At 56.2% G+C, this 19,551-nt stretch overlaps 2 protein-coding genes across 2 annotated transcripts; both read left to right on the top strand.

The window, feature by feature from the left end:
• Positions 1-224: 224 nt before the first annotated feature.
• FA2H (fatty acid 2-hydroxylase) lies at positions 225-12,230 on the top strand. The gene is made up of 7 exons (XM_032121592.1): positions 225-565; positions 6,335-6,430; positions 8,143-8,285; positions 8,389-8,495; positions 9,767-9,939; positions 10,434-10,686; positions 11,339-12,230. The coding sequence occupies exons 1-7, from the start codon at positions 299-301 to the stop codon at positions 11,416-11,418; spliced, it is 1,119 nt and encodes a 372-aa protein (XP_031977483.1). The 5' UTR covers positions 225-298; the 3' UTR covers positions 11,419-12,230.
• Positions 12,231-12,941: 711 nt separating this feature from the next.
• Positions 12,942-19,550, top strand: MLKL (mixed lineage kinase domain like pseudokinase). Its single transcript, XM_032121987.1, has 11 exons — positions 12,942-13,138; positions 13,799-14,368; positions 14,561-14,674; positions 14,777-14,951; positions 15,053-15,150; positions 15,269-15,404; positions 15,957-16,041; positions 16,434-16,582; positions 16,781-16,830; positions 17,305-17,445; positions 18,350-19,550. The coding sequence occupies exons 2-11, from the start codon at positions 13,912-13,914 to the stop codon at positions 18,400-18,402; spliced, it is 1,458 nt and encodes a 485-aa protein (XP_031977878.1). The 5' UTR covers positions 12,942-13,138; positions 13,799-13,911; the 3' UTR covers positions 18,403-19,550.
• The last annotated feature ends 1 nt before the right edge of the window (position 19,551 follows it).

The raw sequence follows: 19,551 nt of genomic DNA, 5'->3' as shown, positions 1-19,551 counted from the left end.
TTCACCCTGTGGGGTGCCCTGTGCCCCCTTCTCCCCGTTCTGCCTCTCCAAGGATGCCTCATTCCCACATTCCCGGACGAGGGTACCTGCGGTGGGGCGGAGCCTCCCCACCCCAACCATGCCCCACCCGTCCGTGGCTGCCCAATGGGCTGCGGCGGGGCGTGGTCCGAGGGCGCGGTCTGGCTGCATATGCATGTATGCAGATGAGCAGGTGCGGGCAGAGCGCGGCGGCACGGCACGGGAGTGGACTGGGACGGGGACCGGGACGGGGACCGGGACGGGGACCGGCGGCGGGGCCATGGCCACGGCGGGGCCGCGGTCCTTCAGCGCCGCCGAGGTGCGGGCGCGCTGCGCGCAGGGCGCCTGCCTGGTCTCTTGCCACCGCCGCCTCTACGACCTGAGCGGCTTCGTGCGGCTGCACCCGGGTGGGGAGCAGCTGCTGCGCCGCCGGGCCGGCACCGACGTGAGCGCGGCGCTGGACGGGCCGCCCCACCGGCACTCGGCGAATGCCCGCCGCTGGCTGGAGCAGTACTACGTGGGGGAGATCGAGCCCGGCGACGAGCAGGTACCGCCGCGGGCCGAACCGGGACCGGGTGGGCATGGGCTCTAGGGGGACCTGGGCAGGGCATATACAGATGGCAGTCGCTGTGGGGTGTCCCAGGTGCCGGGTCCAGCGTGAACAAGGGCTATGGGGTGTCCCAGGTCCTGATCCGGGACGTACAGGGTCTCTCTAAGGCACCCCGGGTCCCAGGGCCGGCATGTACAGCGTTTCTATAGGGCGCCCCACGTCCCGGGATTGGGATGTAGAGAGATTATAGTGTGCTCTAGGTCCTGGATCGAGTTTTGGTAGGGTGCTTCAGGTCTGTGCTCTCTGGGATCTGTGCAGTGCGGGGTCTATAGAGCATCTCAAATCCAGAGTGCATGGAGTCTAATCTGTGCAGAGTCTGTAGGGCACCCTGGATCCAAACTGCAGGATCTGAGCTATACAGGGTCTGTAGCACACTCCAGGTCCAGGCTTCTCAGGATCCAAGCTGTTCAGGTCATGCAGAGGCTGGATAGGCTTTGGGATAGAAGTTTCTGGGATGCATGTAGCATATAAGGTGTTTAGTGCAGCCAGATGTGTCTGAGCTGTATGGGACATGGTGTGTGTTGGGTCTGACCAGGACAGGACCCCTAGGATCAGGCTCTGTAGGGTCTGGGATCTACTGGGCATGAGAGGTGAAGGGGACAGAGGGTGTTTGAGGCTCCTGGAATCTTGCATGGGTGGTGCCTGAGGTGTGCAGGGGACCCTGAGGCCCATAGGGTGCCAAGAGCACAGAGTCTGGTACCTACAGGGTCCCACTCCACAGCCACATCCCACCCTGGCCATGCTAGGAAGCAGGGCTGATGGGTGGCTCTGGGGTGCCAATGTGGCGTGGAGGTGTTGGGGTCTTTGGAGGGATGCAGAAGATGGAGCTCATTGTCAGTTTTAGCAGGACTGTATGGCACGGGGTGGGCAATGTGACAGGACACCCCTCCTGGCACTCCGAGCACTCAATCAGGGACCAAGGTGCTGGCCACAAGGGTTTGCCAGTGGTGAGCAGCCACTGCTGGTGAGAGGAGCCCAGCCATCACCCTGACTGCCTGGTGTAGGGCATGGGTGTCCATGACACCCCCGCTGCGCCAGCCCTGTGCTGTCCAGGCAGATGGGAAAGTTTCCTGGGGAAGTTCCGCTGCCTCTGGGTGTCAGTGGGCGCTGCTACCCAATTACCAGCCCTCACCAGCATGCCGTGGGCAGGATGCTGAGCAGCGGGGCCAGCCCGGCCCCCTTCACTAGCCCAGCAGTGGTGTTCCCCTCTAGACATCCCTGCAAGGTCAGTGACCGGCCGGTCCCTCTGGCTGGTTGTTTGCTCTCGCTGGGTGTCCTCCCCAGGGCACAGCCTCAGCCCCAGCGCCACAGACAAGGCTTTGTTTCAGCCTCGGTGCAATGCCTGCGTTCTCCCTGGATGGATCCCGGCGATGGCACCTCCTCTGTTGGGACACTCGCTGAGCCGCCGCCTCCTTGCAGGCGTGACGAGCCCAACGGGTTGGGGCGAAGGAAGGTACCGGACGAACGGGTTCCTGCGCCTCAGCCCGCGCCGAGGAGAGCTGCCACCATCTCAATGCAAATACATGGCGTGATAACACCAGGGCGCAGGGAGATCAGATGCTGCCTGGTGCCAGATAAACCATCCCAGGCTGTAATACACTGGGGAGGGATTAGAGCTGCCTGCTGCATGGTGAGACCACGTCCGGCATGCACTGATGTGTGAGCTGCTCTGCCCCACTCCCCACCCCCCAAAAATCCTCTCTAGGGAGAGTTGATGCCCTTGGTGGTGCTTGGGTTCATGCTTTGGGTAATTTGGAGCAGGTGTACCCCAAACAGCTCTTTAAAGGAAGTGTTACGTTGCCCCAGTCTGGTTCCAGATCCCCACAGCTTTGCCAGGGCCTCTCCTCACCCGTTGGAATTCCCAGGGCTGTATCATCCTTGTGCTCAGGAATTCAGGATGCTGTGGTCCCACAGGCATCCAGCATCCTCCCCTCCTTCCCCCAGGGATTTCCAGGATTTTGGAAAGGGGGAAAAATATGTTAATGCAGGGGAAGGAAAGAAGATAAGATCCAGCCTTCATCCCACTGGTGTCTCCATGCCCCTTCCTGTGGCTCTCTCCTTCAGCCACAGGTCCCTTTTCTGCATCACCCAAACCCATTTGGCTAAGGACAAATTAACCCCTAAACATTTTATCTATGCAAGCAGGACATATAGGGGAGATCAAAGCGAGTACCAGTAATTACCTAAACTAGACAGTGGATTTTAACAGTCTCGCTAGAAGGGAACTGGATCATCTAATTACCCCTCCAGTTTAAGCAATGAGAGACTTTCATCACAGCCTCTTTGGGGTGCATGATGTGGCTGTGAGTCACGGTAAATCCTCCAGCCTTCTCAGGTTTAGTGTCCTTCTCTTCCTCTTGCCTGTATTGCTGCACGTCAGGCTCGCCCTGGCTTTCCGTCCCAGCCTGAGTACACTTGGATGTAGGCGGGACACCTGGGGCACCTCTTTGGGGGTGATGTAACAAGAAGTGACTTTTTATATTGCTATTATGACTAGGAGGAGGTAAATTCACCTCCTTTTAATAGTCCTGCTGCACCCAGTGTTTAATGGGCTAAGACACAGCCTCATGGGTCTCTGCCAGCCACTGCTCATGGACCACGATACTGGTGGGATGGTGGTGCTGGGATGGTGCCACCACAAGCAAGGGCCTTGCTTGAGCTCTCTGCATGTCCTGGGGTGTCCTCATGCTGCATGGATGTACCTGCACTGCCAACAGAGCTTGTCCCATGTGGACACCAGCAAATTGAGCCTCTGAGGAGCTCAGTGAAGGTGCTGGGGCTGTGGAGCAATGCAGAGGTATGGTAGGACTCCTCTGGGTTTTGACTCACTGGGCAAATGGGTGGAAAAAACCCTGGGTCCAGGCTTTTGGCAGAGCGGCTGTCTTCAGGCAGCATCGCCCTGTCTGGGCTAGGGGGAGGTTTCCAGCTTCTCTGCCTGTGTCCCAGGAACACCGAGCCCTGTGCTGGACCACCCTTTCTGTCTGTGTCTGCTCACATCACAGCTGGATTTTGTTCTTTTAATGCTCCAAGTCCCAATGCAGGACAGCATTGGGGTGGCATGACCAGTGCTCTCCAGCTGGTGCAGGGCCAATGCCGAGCTCCCCATCTGACCCACACCGGGCAGCCAGATGCTCGCAGGTGGATGCTGGGTCACCCAGTCACTGGATCATGCCATGCCCTGGGTTTTGGCCCCGTTGTCTACCAGCAGCAGAGCTGGCACCTTGCCGGGACTGCCACTCGCTTACAGTCGCAGCACCTCATGGGTGTTAACTTTCCCTTCTTACATCAGGCCCCTTGTTCATCTTCCCTGGCAGGACCCATTTCCCTGGGGACAACTCAAATGCATCTTCACCACCCACAGGTGACAGCAGAGCCCAGCTCAGCACACCCCTTCAACCTCCTTCCAACCCATCTCCTGTTTGGAGAAGAATGGGCAGAAGTCCCAGCACTGCTCTGGGTGCCATGGGGCTTGATCCCAGCAGGGCCCCTGCATGCATGGAACAGGCAGGAAGAGGCCACCCTTTGGGGAGCCAGTTGGGACATGCATGTGGTTTGCATCCTGGTTGCACCACAGCTCCCAGTCCTTTCAGTGCCAGCCCCAGGGTGAGCAAGAGGAGAACATTCCTCCGGCTCCCTGAGGAAGAGGAGGAGGAGGAGATTACTCTGGTGCTGAGAGAGAGCTGCCATATCACACAGGGCAATGGCATCTCACTGATGTCACCCAGCCCAGGTGCTAGTGGTGAGGTGGGATGGGAGCGCCCCAGCGCATCTCCCTGACCTGGGAGGACCGGGAAGCCTCCAGGCATGACACAGTGCTCAGGCATCCATGGGCAGGGGAACTGGAGGTGTGTGAACTTTTCGGAAGAGGGAGAAGAGGTACCGGGCATTGCGTCAGCTCAGCTTTCTTAAGCATCCTTCCTGCTGCTGGCTAGGTTGTGGTGCAAGCGTGAAGGTGGAGAGCACCAGCCCATTTCTCAGGGCATGGATAAGCCGTTTCACTCTCTTAAAGCCAAATTTTCTTCCAAAGCACCTGCAGGGCAGAGGCAAAACCATAAATTCACCATGCTTTGCTGGATTTTAAGGCATCCCATCTGCCCTAGAGTTTTGGAATGTCTGGCTGAAGGACAGAGTGTGCAATGTGGAAAATAGCAGTGGGAATCCTCACAGAGAGATGTGGTGGTACATGGCATCAGCTCATATCAGTACTCTGCCTGCAGTAAAATTGATGCCAATGGGATTCCAGCCTGGAAATACTGTCTGAAAATATCCCCCGTCCTTCCCTGCCCGCTGCCCCAGGCAAGGGGCTGCCTCAGAGCTGGGTAATGCAGTTCCTGTACCAGCAGAATGAGGCTTGAAATCCGGCTAGCCCGGGAAATGGGGTGGGAGCACAGCTTGCAAGGAGTGCTTGCTGTCGGCAAACAGTGCCCGAGCCCTGCCTCGGCGTCCCCAACAAGGCACAGAGTAAAGTCCTCGTGTCCTGGCAAGGTGACACTGGTTCTCCTGCATCTCAGGCCCTCCTGCAGCTGCCAGGGCAGTATTCCCATCAATAGGGTGGCAGTGCATCCCCCTCATAGCAGTGGGGAGAGCCTCCATTGAGGAGTTGGGAGAAAACCCTTCCTCTCTGGAAGCGGCACAGCTGGAAGCCCCGTCGGGAATGACTGTGCCGGGCCCCGCCGTACCCTGCTCCGGGTTAATGGGTAACCCAAGGTGACAGAGCGGGAGAAAAGGCATGTTTGGCACGTCCTGCCCAGGGAGCCGGCGCTGCTGCCGGGGGGTGCGGCTGGCTTGGGGTTTGCATGGGCACGCTGCAGCCTCACCAAGCCCCCCACCAGCGGCACGGACAGCGCCGGAGCTGGCACAGCTATGGGAAGGAGGCTGGTGCTGGCAGCTGGCAATGTGTTTGCTTCCAAGCATCAGACAAGGCAGGTTTCTCCTGTTTCTCAGCCCACCCTGGCAGTGAGACTGCAGCTGGGTCTTCGTCTTGCCACCACTGCACCAGTGCATCCCCTGTGCCTCAGCGTGCTCTCCTAAGCCACAGCCAAACCCCACCTGCCATATTCCATAGCCCATGGCAAAGGCACCCAGCCCAGTGTCACCCTGTGAAGGACACACTGCCTTTTTCCCTGGACAAGGTCCCTGCTTCTGTGTTTTTCCTTGTGCCCACAGCCAGCGTGGTGGCACCAGCTGTGCCACACCCCCCAGGTCTGCCAGCCCAGCTTTCTCAAGGACTGAAAAGCCAAGCTGGGCTTTTGTTGGTTATCAGTGGGGTGGGAGGAGGGAGCACTAACCAGCAATGCCCCCTGCTTTGCTGGCAGTGGCAAGGTGACCCCTGCTATGGCACTGCCCGTTTGCAGGGGGAAATGCTGGCCCAGGGCCCAGAGTTTCTGCATTGCCACCCTGAAGCACCCATGCTGTCCCAGCAGCAGGCAGGGTATTCCAAACATGGCTCGGACGGAGGTTTCCAAAGAGCCCCGAGCCTGCGATGCTCAGTGCACGGTCTGAAGGGCAGCGCAGCTCACTGGCAGCTGCTTCCCTCAGGAACCTGATCTGCAGGAACTGACTGACTTAAATTCACCAGAATTTTCCCCGTATTTATTTAGCAGGCAGGAGCTCACTCGGGCCATACCCCTGCGTGCTACAGCCATCACCATCCCCAACTGAATCCACCACTGATGCTTCACCACAGGGTTTTCCTTCTCTTTTCAGAGCCTCTCTGAAACAGTGGATGAGAAGGAGATGGTTGCTGCAGCCCAGACTCCAGAGCAGGCAGATCTCTGCTACAAAACAGTGGATGTGGAGAAGGTGAGAGCCCTGGCGTTCCTCCAGCACGCTGTTTGCTGGAGTGCTCCTGGGAAACACCAGGTCTCCTTTTCCCTGAACGAGTGCTGGATTTCTGCTGACTTCTTGGATGGGAGGGATGGCGTGAGGGAGCCGAACTGATCCAGCCACTTCTGCCCTTTCTCCTGGTGTGGATGGCATTGCTCATGCTTTATTACACAGGTGTGGCCACGCTGGGAGGTTCCCATTGCAGCAGCGTGGGAGGGATGGCTTTCTCTGACAGTGGCTGTGCCCTTCCAGAGGGAAATGTTGCCAAGCCAACACCTTGCTTGCTTTTATTTCTTTCTTGCTTTATTTTATTGCTTTATTTATTTTATTTTTTTCCCTTGCCTAAGCACTTGTAATGAGCAGTAAGGGTTTCCCCAGCCCAGGCAGGGTGATCCCTGTGTGTCCAGGGTGCTTCCTGCCCTGCCAGCTCCTTTCCAAGCATACCACAACAGCAGGAGTTTGTTCCCAAGGTGCCTTCGGCTGTCCCTGCCCTTCGTAGCACCATCTGGTCACCACAGCTTGCATGGTCCCAGCTGGTTGGTGGGCGTGCCTTTATCTTGTAGAAAGTTTTTCGAGCAGGAGAACATCTTTCATCCCCCAAATTAATATTTTATCACTGAGCACCTTTGAAAGAGAACATGGCATTTCAAAGTGACCTTTTTGCTTTAACTTTTCCTCTACCTCCCCAGTGGAGAATGGCTCTGTTCCCATCCCATACACCAGCTGGGGTTGTTTCCCTTCCTGTGTGATTGTGTTCATCCCTGCCTGCAGCAGAGCCCCCAAAATGCCCACAGCCACCCTGGCTCCTTGCCCTGAGGTGCCCCAGACCGAGCCATCTCCACCACTGGCAGCACAATCCCAGGTGCCAGGTTGCTGTGCCAGTGCTGTGTGGCACAAGCAGCCCAAGGAGAGCTGCCAGTCCTGGGGTTCAGCTGGGCGAGCGTGGTTTCAGTCCTGGCGCAGAGGTGGAACCAAGAATCCACCTTATCTGGCCAGGCCAGCAGAAGATGCATCCGGGGATGTTGAGCAGTGGCAGAGGTGGTGCTGCCAGTTGTGGCTCCCTATTTTCATGCCATGCCAACATGCGTGCCTGCACAGGTCCCTTCCTCTTGCACCTGAGTTCAGCCATGCACAGCAGCAGTGCTGGAGTCTCTGTTCCCACCCTGTATCGCTGCTCCCCATCCCTTTGCACTTTGCTCCTCACTGGGGTGCCCAAACAGCTGTGGTCTCCCCATGTGTCCTCTGCACAAGGAGAAATGTCCTTTGCTGGGGCAGTGCCGTGGGGATGGGATCCATGTGCTACCAGAGGTGTTCTGCTGGGGAATATCACTGCTCACTATCTAATCTTGGCAGCTCGAGAGGCAAAGAGCCCCAGTTATCAGGGCCTGATGCTGAGCCAGGTCTGGGTACAGCCACCTTCACCTTGATCCGCTGGCAGGTACCTGGTAACACGGGTGAGCTAAGCCCCATGTTCATGGGTAGATGGGGCTGGTGTTTGTCTGGCCCCTTGTCTGCCCCGTGCTGGTGCTTGTGGGGAGCTCAGGGCACCTTGAAACAAGGAGCAACTGCCCTTGGGGTATGGGAAGAAGTTTGCAGCCCTAAATCCTGCCGCAGCAGCTCAGCTTTGTGCCTGGTACTGGGATGGTTTGTGGGTTCCACAGCCCTACAACCGCTGTCTGCTCCCTCAGGACCTGGTGGACTGGCAGAAGCCCTTGCTGTGGCAGGTGGGCTACTTAGGGGAGAAGTATGACGAGTGGGTGCACCAACCTGTGGATCGGCCCATCCGCCTCTTCCACTCGGATTTCCTTGAGTTCCTCTCCAAGACAGCATGGTGAGATCCCAGGGTCTGCACTGTGGTGGTGCCTCCCCAGGGAGGGGGGAATGGCTCACCAGCCAGCAGGACACTCCCTCTGACGTCTCCTTCTACCCCGTAGGTACGTGGTGTTCATGGTGTGGACACCTGTGGTGCTCTATCTCAGCTGGGTCAGCTACACCTCCCTTGCTCAAGGCAACACCAGGCTCTTCTCCTCCTTCACCACAGGTACAAGCAGCAGCAAAGTCGTTGGGCTTCCCTTACTGACCCCACTCTGGGTATAGGGGCAGGACAGCCTTGGGTGGGGGGAGACCTGCATCCCTTCCTCATCCCTCCTTCGTGCTCACCACAAGCCACATGCAAGAGCAGCAGGTCAGCTGCACGTCTCCCTGCGGCCACCAGCGTGTCCCCTGCATGAAGCCACCGGTGCTTGCCCACCTCCATCCCATCCTCTCACCACAAGACTTGTTCCCCCCAGGAGATCAATAGAGGCACAGAGCCGGCTGACCTGGGCTGCAGCTTGCTCCCCCCTGCCTCCCGTCCCTCCATCCCCAAAACCGAGCCCTGCCGGTGCTGGGGAGTGTTCCAATCGCCGCTGACGCCCACCTCGGGCCGCGGCTGAATGCCGGCGTGGCGGGCGAACAAACCCGGCTCTCAGCGCTGCCGGCGCCGCACAGTGCGGGGCTTGTTTCCCCGAAGCGCCTGTCCTTGAATCTCCCACTGTCTGCTCCCTGCTCCCCCGGGAATAACAAGCATGGCCGGGGCAGGCTGTCTTCTTTGTTGTCTTTTTGTTTTTTTTTTTTTCTTTTTTTCTGGGTTCCCTATTTTTTTTGCAAGGTGCCACCCAGTGCCAGCTGTGCCCGGCTGTGGGGTGGAGAGCGCCTGCTGCACAGGCACCCCCTGCTCCTTGTGGCATTCAGCACCTTGCTGCCAAGTTTTGTAGGGTTTTTTTCCAAAAATAAGCAGATTTTAGGGGAATCCAAATTTTCCTAGGAAGGACACAGGGCTGGCAGCCAGCCCAGAAAGAAGGAGGTGGCTGAAAAATGTTCTGCGGGGGAAAGTGCCCAACAAATCTATTCTTTTTCCCCAAAAAAGGAACACCAACAGCACTGTTTTACTGTCACGAGTGCTGCCTGTGCAATTAAGGTCCCTCCTGCCGTGTTCTGGTGGGTGAAGCAGCTTCGTAAGGATGACACAGTCCCTAGAGTGCATGTCCAAGCTCCTGTTGGCATCTGGAATGCAGGGACCCCCCCTCACTGGCTTCCTGAGGCAGCAAGAAGCTCACTGTTTCTGTAAATTAATGGGAATCAAAAGAAAATGTGGTTTGGAGCAGTGCTTGGGCAGGTAGCTCCCTAGAAGCTCAGGGCAGGAGGTGGATGGGAGGTGGGAGGGAGGGAGGGAGAGCTGAGCATCACCCTGACGCCAGTGGGAGGATGGTGATGGATAAAAGCACCCGCACATCGCCTGCCCTGCTGACCACCGCACATCTCGTTGTGTAGAGTACTCCATCCCTGTCCACAAATACTACTTCCCCTTCATCTTCATCCTGGGAATGATCCTGTGGTCCCTGCTAGAGTACCTCATCCATCGCTTTGTCTTCCACATGAAGCCACCTGCTAGTAACTACTATCTCATCACCCTGCATTTCTTGCTGCATGGGCAGCATCACAAGGTGAGTCGCAGCTCCCGCCTCCGCTGGCGCCTGCCGGGCCGTGGGAATGGTGGCCTTTGCCCCACGGGAGCTTGTTAGTGCATGGCCTTTGCCCAGGCAGAGCCTGTTTGTGCCTGTTCAGTGTGACTGGTGGCATCCCAAGCGAGGCACTTACCCAGTACCAGTGAGGGCTGCAAAACAGCCTTGTAGGAGCTGGAGTTAAATTTGCAAGCTCTGTGGTTGGGCAAGGGGAAGACCAAAAGAGCCATAGGATCCCTCTAGCTTCGCTGGAGGAAATGGCCCTATGGAGCTTGGGCACTTGCCAGCTAAAGCCACCACCTGCCTGGCCACCCTGGCACGCATGGAGGGCTGCTCTCACCACCGGGTACAACTGCAGAGAGGGTTTTTGGTGTTGGCTTCTCCCAAGTGGGTTTCCCCAGTGCTCGGCAGGGACGTGCTGGGGGAGGTAGGGTGGGCTAGGAGCTGCCTGTCCCACTGTCCGTCTCTGCTTCCAGTCTCCCTTCGACAGCTCCCGCCTGGTCTTCCCTCCTGTGCCAGCCTCGCTGGTGATCGGCTTCTTCTACGGTGTCCTGCGGCTCCTGCTGCCCGAGGTGCTGGGGCTCTCGGTGTTCGTCGGGGGACTCTGCGGCTACGTCATCTACGACATGATGCACTATTACCTCCACTACGGCTCCCCCAAAAAGGGCACCTACCTGTATGGCCTGAAGGCTTATCACGTCAAGCACCACTTTGAACACCAAAAATCAGGTAGCACCATGTTCCCCATGCATGCTGGCAGGGGCAAGGGCTGTCAAAGTCCAGTCTACCTGCATGTGTGCAGCTGATTGCTCCAAAATATTTGGGATGGGGAAAGGCAAGCACTGCCCTGCTGGGGAAGCAGCATGTGAGGTGCTGTAGCTCATGGGGAACATTTCCTGGCTCCTGTGTTGAGGATGGGGAGCCAGAGCAGTGCAGGGGTGCAGGCAGCAGCCCGCCTCACTGGTGGGCATCACTGCTGCCTGGGGATGCCAGGGCGGAGGCCAAATCCCCATGATGCTGGGATGTGGGTGCCTGTCCCTGCCCAGGGCAGCATCTCTTCCTGCTGGGAGGCATTGACAGGTGTAGGGTGAGGCCCTGGGCTTCCCCACATCTGTCCCACACCTTCTGTAGCCCAGTGCTTGCTCAACCTGCCCTTTGCCCGGTTTCCTAGGAGAAAGCACCCCATCCAGATAAGCTATCATCCATGGGGCTTGTTGGCATGGCGCAGCCAGCTCCTGCTCCCTCTGCTCTTCCTCCTTGCCCTCACTTTGCCTTCCTCCCTTCCCAAAATGTGGAACTCCCTCACCAGCTAACACAGAGCCCTTGCAACACCTCGATGATGGTGGTGCTATGGGCTGAACACTCTCTTCCCTGCCCACAGGTTTTGGCATCAGCACACGCTTCTGGGATTATCCTTTCCGGACACTCATCCCTGAGGAGACCTTCAAGAAAGAGGACTGACAGCTCCAGCTCAGTGCTCAGCTGCCGGCTCCGTACCCCCTGGACTGGGGCTGGTGTCCCTCCCCAGCCCCCAGCAAGGCCAGCTGGTCCCTGCCCCCTTCCTGGGGGCTGTGCCACAGCAGTGACTCCAAAGTGGAGCATCCCTGTGGAGTGCTGTGGTCCAGCTGTGGCACTGGCAAGGGGATGGGGGGCTGAGGATGGTGGGGAAAGGGGAGGAAGAGGCTGTGGGGTTCCCTGGTGGACTCCTGCCCCTACCTCGCTGCCCTCCCACTCCAGGCTATGGATGCACGGGCAGATCTGCTGCCTGAAAGATGAAGTGCCTGATGCTGCCCTCCCTCCTCTGCCTTGGCACCTTGCCAGAGCCCTTGTCTCTCCTGGGGTGCCCTCTCCCCAGGGCATCCACATGCTGCAGTTAACCCTATTGCCTAACTCGTGCCGAGGGGATTCCCTGTCCTAGGTCCTTCTCCTGGCCCGATCTCAGCCCAGGATTTTCTTGGCCTGCAGCCCTTTTGGGGTGGGTCCCACAGGTCTGGATTGTGCCTTTTTCTAACCAGTGCACCCATATCTCTCTGCCAGATTCATCAAGTTCATGGTTTTCATAGACATTGGCTACTTGAAACTCAAACTCCAATGAAAAGAATTACTATGAGATGCCTTTTTTTGCTGATCCTGTGATTTTATTTTTTATTATTTTTTTCCCTAATGTTTACTGCAGATATTTAAAGGTTTGAAATAAATTTATATGTAAAACTGTAGACACTACAATTGTAAATAAACTGTATATTTTGAAAAATAAAACTTTCTAAAAAGGCTCTGGCAAATGTATCCCCCGGGGCTGCTTGCGTGTTCTCCCGCCCTTGGTGTGTCCCTTTCCAGGTGGTGATGGCCCTTGGAGCCACCGTTCCTGGCTCCCCTCATCAACCACGGTGAGGTAGGAGCTTTGCAGGGGACACTCACAGCAAACCTGAGTGACGCCGGGGCTCTGGGTAAACAGAAGCTGCCACTCACTTCTCTGAAGTTGGGCAATAGTGTTGCATGTACCCCAGAGCTTCCCAAAATTAGCCTGGCCCTCTGACGAAGCCGTCTGCAAAATTTCCTGTGCTCCCAGCAGAGGTCAAGCGCTGTTTCCAGCACCGGTGCCCGCAGCCCACCTCCTTTGGTGCTGGGGGGTCCCGGGGCTCAGGCGTGGGGAGGGGAGCAGGGGTGTGCTCTGGAGGGTCTCGCTGCACATGCAGGAAGTTCAGAAGGGCACAGAGCCCTTACTGTGAGTGTTCCAGTGCCCTAGGCAGGCCTTTCCACTGCTGCCAGCACAGCAGAATGGGTTGTGGTGCTCTAAATAACACAAGCATCAATACGGGGGGCACAACCTCCCCATCCCCTTTGTCCCACTGCACTTCCTGTGGGCAATTCCTCTTTCCATCAGGCAAAACCCAGCACAAGGGCATACAGCCCTTGGGGATACCCCAAGTAGCTTTCTGGGAACTGGGAGCCGTGATGGCGTGGGAAGCTCCAGTGGGTTGCACAATGTCCCTTCCGCTGTGACACCCTTTAAACCTGTGCTCATCCTGCCTGCCCCTCCAGTCTGCGGAGGCAGCCGAGGTCAGCGAAGCAGGACCAGGTAACAGACGGTTTCTCTTGGCACACGGACGAGATTCTTCCTTGGGGGCTGTGCTGGAGAGAGCCTGAAGAGGACGGGAGAGTGGCTGCAGCTGGATTCTGGGTGCGTTTCTGTCTTTTTTCTAGCCAGAAGAACCTGGCACCCTTCTCTTAACGCTGGCTGCATCAGAGTGGCTGCCGCTAATTTCCCTGCAACAGGGGTGGTTTTCTGTCCTTGCTACCTGCATGTGGGCTGGGGAGCAGGCACCATCCCTGTGGGGATGCTGAGCGCATAGAAAGAGCTTGATTTAAAATCTTGAGTGGGCGCTACGGGGAGAAAATGTGGAGAAGTTGGGGATGCTGGGGCTGTGAAGAGGCACAAGCCTTTATTAGATGGGTAACCACACAGAGAGACATTGGGTAGAAATGAAAACAGATCTTTACAGTCAAAGATATGGGCTCTGCGGGCAGGACCCCAGGGTGACGCGGGGCCGGAGCCAGGAATGCTGCCCAGGGGATGCTCCTTGGGTAACTGATGTCCCTGCTCCTCTGGGTGGAAGCTCTTTGGGATGGCTCATACTAAATTAATGTACATAAATCAAGCCAAAACATCTGTTGCTAATGCAGAGAAAGGTGTGCCACTACTGCTGCTAGTGATATCTCTGGGTGTGCCTGCTCCGGTCTGCACGAGCAGCTGCAGTGCTGGGCAAAGCAGAGAAAGCAAAGCAGCTGGAGATGTGATGGGCTGTGGGAGGATGCTGTGCCATAATAGGGTGTTCCTTAGGGTGGAAGGCGTGGAAGAGCTGCATCCAGCTGATCTCTGAGCAGCACCCGAGGCTTACCTGCACCAGACACCGCCAGCCCACATCCCCAGTGGCCAAGCCTTTTGCTGCAAGCATGGACATCGTGGAGAGGGTCCTCTCCGTGGCCCAGGCCATCCATGCCCAATTCGAGCAGGTGAAGTGCTGTAAGCACCAGTGCCAGCGCCTCGTGGAGCGCATCCAGATCCTGCTGGAGCCCGTGAGGATACTTAGGGCTCAGCCACGACAGCACATCTCCCACCACGAAGAGGAACTGATGAAAAAACTGCTCTGGGCACTGTGGGAAGCCCAGAAACTGGTGATGAAATACAGCCAGACCAGCTGGATCCAGAAGTTCCTGCGAGCCCGAAGTGCTGGTGAGGAGTTTGTCTGGGTGAATGAAAGCCTGGAGGACATTGCCCAGGGCCTCTCGCTCCTGCTGCAGGCAGAGCAGAAGCAGGCTTTCCTGGAAGCCTTCCAGTCAAAGACATGTCGCAGGCAGGATGCTGAGGACCTGAGGGATGACAGAGCTTTCTTGGACCAGGTGATTGCAAGTGAGTGCATTTAGCAAACCCTCTTTCCCTGCGACTGGTGGTTGGCCCCTCTCTCCAGCTGTTCCAGCTGCTGCCCAGCTCTGGCTTGATGGCCATGGAGAGCCAAAGGGGCATTTAAGCCATGAGAAAAACAATCCACACAGACATGCTTGTTCATACAGTGGCCCAACCTCTGCTTGTTTCTCTCCCCAGGTACTGAGGAGCCCCAAGGTGTGGCTGAGGAGATCTACATCGACAGGCAGTATATGGAGAACAAGGTAGACTGGATGCAAAGCGAGCTGAACAAAGTCATTCGTGAGATGGAGCGTAAGTCGGTGTCACACCACCTGCACCCTGGGCACTGTGTCCTTTCCCCCCAAGCCCTGCCTAACGTGTCCCTTGTTCCCTTCTGGCACATGGTGGGAGCAGGCTTGAAGAAGGTCAACGTTGGTAAAAGAGAAGACATCACTGAGATCAAGCGGGACCAACTCACTTTCCACAGGCACCTACAGGACACCGAGAGCTATGACCTTTATGAGGGCGAGTACCTCAAGTACCCTGTTGCCATCAAAACTTTCAAGAGGCCACTGACCACTGACCCAGTGTGAGTTGCCCTGGGTGGGAACGAGTGTGCCCCCAGGAGGGTGGCACAGCACCATGTCATGCCTTGTTCCGGGGATCTCACCATGCTGTCCTTTTCCACAGCAAGGTGAGAGACATCTTTGAAAAGGAGATTCAGACCCTGAAGAAGTTTGAGTCTCCAAACATCCTGCGCATGTACGGGATCTGCATTGAGGAGAACGGTAGGGGTGTCATATTAATGTCACCTTTTTCCTCCCCTGCCATCCCCAGCGCTAGCTGGTGGCACATGGCTTGTTGTGGTCCCTTCCCAAGAGGTGGCACAAGGCTTTTGCCTTGCAGACGGGAGCCCCTGCTTCTCCATCGTCATGGAGTACTGTAAGCACGGGACGCTGCGGGATGTGCTGAACAAGCAACAGCATCTTTCCTGGGACATCCGCATTCGGATGGCCCTGGGAGCTGCCAGAGGCCTTTACAGGTGAGCTCCTGTATAAATCAGTGAGTAAATCCACGTGACAATCCAAAAGCTGTGTGCAGCTTCCTGGTATCTCAGAGTAAGCAGTGGTATCCTGCTAGACACTGATTCCCAGTGACACCACCTTGGGACACTGAGATGGGAGGCTGGTGGAGAGGTAGGTAGTGGATTTGGATGTAGTAGCACCCATCTACCCTGGTCACTGGCCCCTGCATCTGGCTTCAAGCCTGCAAAGACATGGAAAGGGGAAATCCCCTTCCTCAGATCCACAGGGCAGACTTGGAAGCACTCTACAGCATGGCCAGTTCTCCTTATGGGTCCTGCTCATCCACAAGGCTTGTTGTTTTGCCCACAGTGGCTCTTCCAGCACCTGCTGGAAAGCTTGGCTTGGCAGGGTTGATCCACCAAGACAGGCAGAAAGCTGCTGGCTTCTCTGGATGCATGTCAGTCTTTCCCTCCACAGCAGGAGGGAGCACCGAGGTGGGGATGGGTCCATCATCATCATCATCATCATCATCATCATCATGTGTTGCCCTTGGTTCCATCCATCTGCAGGTTGCACCAGACAGGGGAGAAGTCTCGAGTCCACGGCTGCATCTGCAGTAGCAAGTTCCTGGTGGCTGGGGATTACTGTGTGAAGGTAAGCACCACACCTGGAGATGCTTTGGGGAGTTTTGAATGGTTTTGTGGATGTCTCCCTCCACCAACGCTGAAGGGAATTGTGATAGTCCAGGATAAAATGGGGTAGTGCCATTCCCCTATCCCCTTAGGCACTTAAACCTGCCTATCTTGGTCTTATCATCAGCAAAGTGAGCATTCCTAAAGCATCCAGCCTGGGATGAGCTGAAGTTGGAGCAATTCACCTGCCTTCACCTCTGGTTTTGCTTGCAGGAAGAGACCCGTGATGGGCAGCACACACGGCTGCACACCAGCTTTGCTGCCCAGGGCATCTCGCTCTGTGTTCTCAGGGCAGTCCCTAGCTGCACCACAGATTTCTACTTCTCCTTTTCTCTCTCTTATTCTCTCAATCAGCTGTCAGGATTTGAGCTGTGCGAAACAGAATCATCCATCAAGAGAAAAGCCCAGAAGAATTGGAAACAAGTCTCTATGTTGGCTTACATAGCTCCAGAGAACCTAAAAGACATCACCTACCCTTACAAGAGGCCCTGTGAAATATACAGGTGTGTCTGTCCCTCCCAGGAGATGCCTGTGAGCAGGCAGGTGTCTGGCAGAGTAGCTGCTGAGCTATAGAATGAGGCCAGGCTTAATTGGACACATAAGCATGTGCTTCCAGTTGGCATAGCCCAACAGTCCTCTCCATTAGAAGGGAGGAATACACAGCGGAATGAATACTGAGACTCTTACTTGTCTCCTTCCAGCTTTGGGATCGTTCTGGCAGAGATTGCAACCTCCAAAATCCCATTTGAAGGTGAGACAGAAGTATCTGGTTCCCTGCGGAAAAGCCACACGGCACAGTGTGGTTCCTGTCTGGCATTGGACGCTCCCTGCTCCTTCCCTGAGCATCCCATGCACGTGCCAGTCGCAGTGCCTGGTGTGCCTGGCTCTGCATGACAGCTTCACAGCTTCTCCTGAAACTCCAATACAGTAAAGTACAGCTTATAGAAAGCAACATGCTTAAACCACAAACATGCAAATCATTTTTTTTTCTGTTGGATGGTTCTGTGCATTTAAGCATAAACACATCCTGCTCTACTGGAGCCCAACAGTGTCATGCCAAATACAGGGGGATTCATTGCAGATGGAGTTTGGGTCACTTCCCTGCTGGCTTCTCCCTGCCACAGGCTGCAGGCAGGCTCTTGGCTTTGTGCTGGGTTTCCTCCCCAGCACCCTCCTGTGGCAGCAGAGCTCCATCCCGACACTCCTGCTTGCACTTGCTGTCTAGGCTGCACTTCTGAGGAGATCGTGGAGAAAATCTGCAATCACCATTACTGGGATCCTCTTGGGGAAGATTGTCCTGACGACCTGAGGAAAATCATTGAACAGTGCCGGGCCTTTGAGCCTTCCCAGCGCCCTTCTGCCGAGGGTAAGTGTCCTGGACATCTGCTCCACAGGTCCTTTGCATCCTTCAATCAGCTACTTCAGCAGGCAGTTTTCCCCTTATTTCCCACATGAATTTGCCTGGCTTTGTCTTTCGGGATCCTGCCTTGACCTTCCTTTTTATGCTAGCAAGTCCCCAGATTCCAGACCTCACGATTAATATTTATTTACCCATGCCATGACAATAATCACCAGGCTGTTTTTTCATTCAGCATCACATAAAAGTGGCTTTTTCTGTCAGACAAGCACTGAACTAGAAGTAGGGGTCTGTGGGTTAATCCCCACTCAGGTCCTGCAGATCCCGTAAGATGGAGGAGCAGCCACAACACTCTGCAGGAACATTTCCTGCTTTGGGTTTTGAGCAGTAAATTGCAGTCTTGGGCATTGCTCTGTGACAGGGAAGTTTTCACTGTCTCTGAAGCTGGTTTGGGTCTGATCCGATGAGTAACTGGTCTCCATCAGGAGATACAACAGAAACATCAGGAAAAGATAGAGGAACATTTCTGGTGTGCTTGAAGTCACGGAGGTCATACCTTTCCCTCGGTTCACCTGTCTGAGGGGAGAAAACTCCCTTCAATCTCATCCACTCCATCCTACGGGACCAGATCCATACAAGAGATGTGGAAAATGTGCCCAAGAAACCACTGTGTATCAGGTCTCTGTGCTTCCATCTCCCACCAGCACCTCCCTCAGCAGACCCTGACATAGGGAATCACCCTGGCTGAAGCGAAAACACCAAAATACCATTAGAGACATTGGCAAAGCCACACTGAGGAAACAGGATGGCTCGTTATCAGCGAGGGAAAGCCATCTTCTCATCTCTTAAAAAAATCCAAACAAGCCTACAACAAATACTCTGTGTTGATTAAAGCCATCCTTGTGTTTTGCAGAGATTGTGGACTTGCTGGCTGACCTGGAAAAAAGCAGAAACCACGGAAGTTAACTGTGAAAAACGGGGCTGGGTGACCAGAGGCAGCAAGGCCAGGAGTGCCACTCACCCATCTTCCCCCTCACAGAGACTGATGGCTCGATACACCTGTGTTTGTTTCTGTGTGTGACACCTTCACCTCGCCAAGGGGCCGTGCCTGGGTCACCTCGGAGGCAGCTGGGGTTGAGGTGACTTGAGGAGAGGCCAGCAGGAAGCCTGGGGGGACCAGAGGGATGGAACATAGCTTATTTTACAAGGAAAAGGGAGTTGAGCCTGTTCAGCCTCGAGAAGAGACGACGGAGAGGAGACTTCATCAGTGTCTGTCACTATTTGAAGAGGTGTCAGAGGATGAACCAGGCTCTGCTGGGTGGTGCCCAGCAATAGGACAAGAGGCAACGGGCAGAAAATGATACACAGGCAGTTCCACTCGAACATGTGGAAGAACTTCTTTACTGAGTTTACAGTGATCATACACTGGAACATTGCCCAGAGAGGGTGTGGAGTTTCCCCTCACTGGAGATACTCCGGAAGCATCTGGATGCAATCCTGTGAAACGTGCTCTAGGACAACCCTGTTTGAGCAGGGAGGTGGGACCAGATGACCCCACTGTGCTCCCTTCCAACCTGACCCATTCCCTCATTCTCCTCGGCCCCGCCCCTGCCCACGGGGCTCCCCTGGGGTCGCCTCCGGCTCCACTTGAGCTCCTCCCCGGTTCCCCTCAAATCCCTTCCGGTTCCCCCCGGTTCCGCTCGGCTCCCCTCGGGGTTTTTCCCGATTTTTCCCCTTGTTTTTTCCCGCCCTCCCCCCAGCTTCCCCCCGCGTTCTCCCTGGTTCCCCCGGGCCCAGCCCGCCGCCATGGCAACGCCCCGCCCACCTCCCCCCGGTTTGAGTGAACTTGCGTTCCCGCTCTTTTCGCCCCGCGGCGTCTCCTCCAATAAAAACTCTCCCCGCCCACTCTTGTCCCGCCCCTAAGGCCGTCAGGGGTCTCGTTGCCCAATCAGACGGCCTCCCCGGAGGCACTTTGACCAATCAGAGCAGGCCCTACCTCCCTGCTTCTCGCCCGGTCACCCCCAGTTCCGTTGAACAGACGGACAGAGCGACTGGCCAATGAGAAGGCGGGAACGGCTCCGACCCACCCAATGGCAGCAGGCGCGGAGGTCGTGG

The sequence above is a fragment of the Corvus moneduloides genome, chromosome 12, assembly GCF_009650955.1.
Source record: "Corvus moneduloides isolate bCorMon1 chromosome 12, bCorMon1.pri, whole genome shotgun sequence".
In the NCBI taxonomy this organism is placed as follows: domain Eukaryota; kingdom Metazoa; phylum Chordata; class Aves; order Passeriformes; family Corvidae; genus Corvus; species Corvus moneduloides.
This window is presented reverse-complemented; position numbering and strand designations above follow the sequence as displayed.